At 46.0% G+C, this 2,030-nt stretch overlaps 1 protein-coding gene across 1 annotated transcript in view; it reads right to left on the minus strand.

The window, feature by feature from the left end:
- Positions 1 to 42: 42 nt before the first annotated feature.
- LOC119591376 overlaps positions 43 to 2,030 on the minus strand; it is a 25,396-nt gene continuing 23,408 nt past the window's right edge. The window contains exons 3-5 of the mRNA XM_037940118.1: positions 1,840 to 1,999; positions 1,600 to 1,732; positions 43 to 1,355 (exon numbers count right to left, since the gene is read on the minus strand). Coding sequence (XP_037796046.1) covers positions 98 to 1,355; positions 1,600 to 1,732; positions 1,840 to 1,999 — 1,551 coding nt within the window. The 3' untranslated portion in view covers positions 43 to 97. The remainder of the gene's footprint in view (positions 1,356 to 1,599; positions 1,733 to 1,839; positions 2,000 to 2,030) is intronic.

A 2,030-nucleotide genomic window follows, 5' to 3' on the forward strand; every position in this document is an offset into this window, starting at 1 on the left:
AATACACAATGTATTTATCATGTATTGTATTTCAAATCAAAATAAGATAGGTCGTATTTATTTTTACAATAATCTATGAATAAGGATCTACTTTTTATCATCTTTGGCGCCGTAACTGGTTCCAGCTATCTGCCTGATTCACTGAAGTTTCTACAGGGAGATAGAAGAGTGGAGGCAGATCAGCTGAAGTTGTGGGTTCCGCGACTGTACGGGAGTTGTCAGTAAGCGGTGGGGTTGGCGTGACTTTTTCTTCCATTCGAGAGGCAGCGGATGTTTCGTCCGTACTGTGCGTGAAGGGACGAGCGGGTGTATGCGTAGAGGGTAACGACGAATCGAACATGATGACGACTGCTGAAGACGGCGCTCTCGAAAAGGAATTTCCTGCCGAGGTCATGGATGGCAAATCGGAAGCAACTGCCATTTCTGTTGTCGGCGATTGCATTGGATGATGCGAGGTATTCTCAGTTGGAGCAATTTCCCTTTGTAAATCTAGATCAGGTGGAAATGGATATTCCTTATCTGGGGTCTCGAGATGGAGCAGGGGCGTAGGTGTTTTTGATGCCGATAACAATGTTATTACTGATTGTGTCGTATTCGTTTTGAGTGGTTGTGAGGTTTTATATTCCGTATCATTATCCCTTCCTTTTGTAATGTTAGTAATACTTTGTAAATACAGATCAGAGATATTGCTGTACGATTCTGTCGATGTATTGTTCAACGAAGCACTGACGCTGTGTAATTTAAGAGTGGGAAACAATGTCCCCTCTGCAGTTGACAGTAAAAATACACTCAAATTTTGATTGTTTGTGTCCTTAAATGAAATTTGTAAGGACTGGTTACCTAGAGTCTCAACCGTATCACCGATTCTACTGTCTTCCGGTGTTTCTATTATCGTTGCATGATTATTTCCCGTGCGATTTGCGGGAGACAAGGGAGTGACTTCCACCGAAGTATTTCGCTGCGAAAGACTAATTGAAAAATCCCCCAGTGAACTCTTAAGCGAAATCCCCATTTCCTGTAGCGTTCCCTCTGAGGGGGAATCCGCCTGCTCCTCTGAACCTCGACCGCCAGTCCGTGGAGGCGTGGCGGCTGTGTCGAAGAATATTTCCTCAAATTCCTGTGAGGAAGAAAGAATCCCTTTTGGCTGCAGTGGTTTGGGTAGCGGACCAATGAGGAGCACTGGGCCTTTGGGAGGAAAGAAGGGAATAGGGCCCACGGGCCCGCTCGGCGGTCGGAATCCGTGGTCCTCAACGCCCGAAGGGGGAGCGGACGGAGACACCCGCTGCGGCAAAGGGCCCACGAGGAGAGGGTCTCGGGGAACACTGTTCACGCGATGGTAAATCAGCATGTTCGCTCTGAAAACATTTGAATATCATCAATAGGAAAATTGTCGATGACACTTTTGGTATGATGATGCTATTGTTACCATTATCACTGTTATTATTGCCATGATAATAATAACTGATTCCAATGGATAACATGTAATTTAACTGTCAGTATCAGTTATTAGAAATTGTATTCATTATTAATGAATCTTATCATTACGATTAACATCAATAATACTGCTACTTGCTTTACCTTCCTCTGCTCCTTCCTTACCTGTACCCTTCGGTGTCAGCCTGATATTCCGTAATTCTCAGCGCCCCGTCGGGATCCACGTACCCGAAACGCCCAGTCACCCTGCCCTTTGCATCCCGCTCTTCGGTCCGAAAACTTTGGTGTTCTCCTGAACCTGAGAGAAAGTCTGCTTGTAAAATGCAGAAACCTAGAATCTACATGAACTTACACTGCATTAAACAACCGGCTAATTAAGCAACATATATCTAAGATATTTCCTACCCGTGTCGTAAGAGAACATGTATGTCCCGTCGTTGTTAAAGGAAAAGGCATTCTCTTCGACGGCAACGGGGAAGGACTGCGGCGCCGCCGACAGTTCCGCGCTCGTCCCGGCCAGGATCCCGACGAACAGCCACAGCCATCTCGGCCCGCAGTGCAGCCGCTGAGGAAACATTAGGTGAATTTATGCAGAA

This window comes from Penaeus monodon, chromosome 28, assembly GCF_015228065.2.
Source record: "Penaeus monodon isolate SGIC_2016 chromosome 28, NSTDA_Pmon_1, whole genome shotgun sequence".
In the NCBI taxonomy this organism is placed as follows: domain Eukaryota; kingdom Metazoa; phylum Arthropoda; class Malacostraca; order Decapoda; family Penaeidae; genus Penaeus; species Penaeus monodon.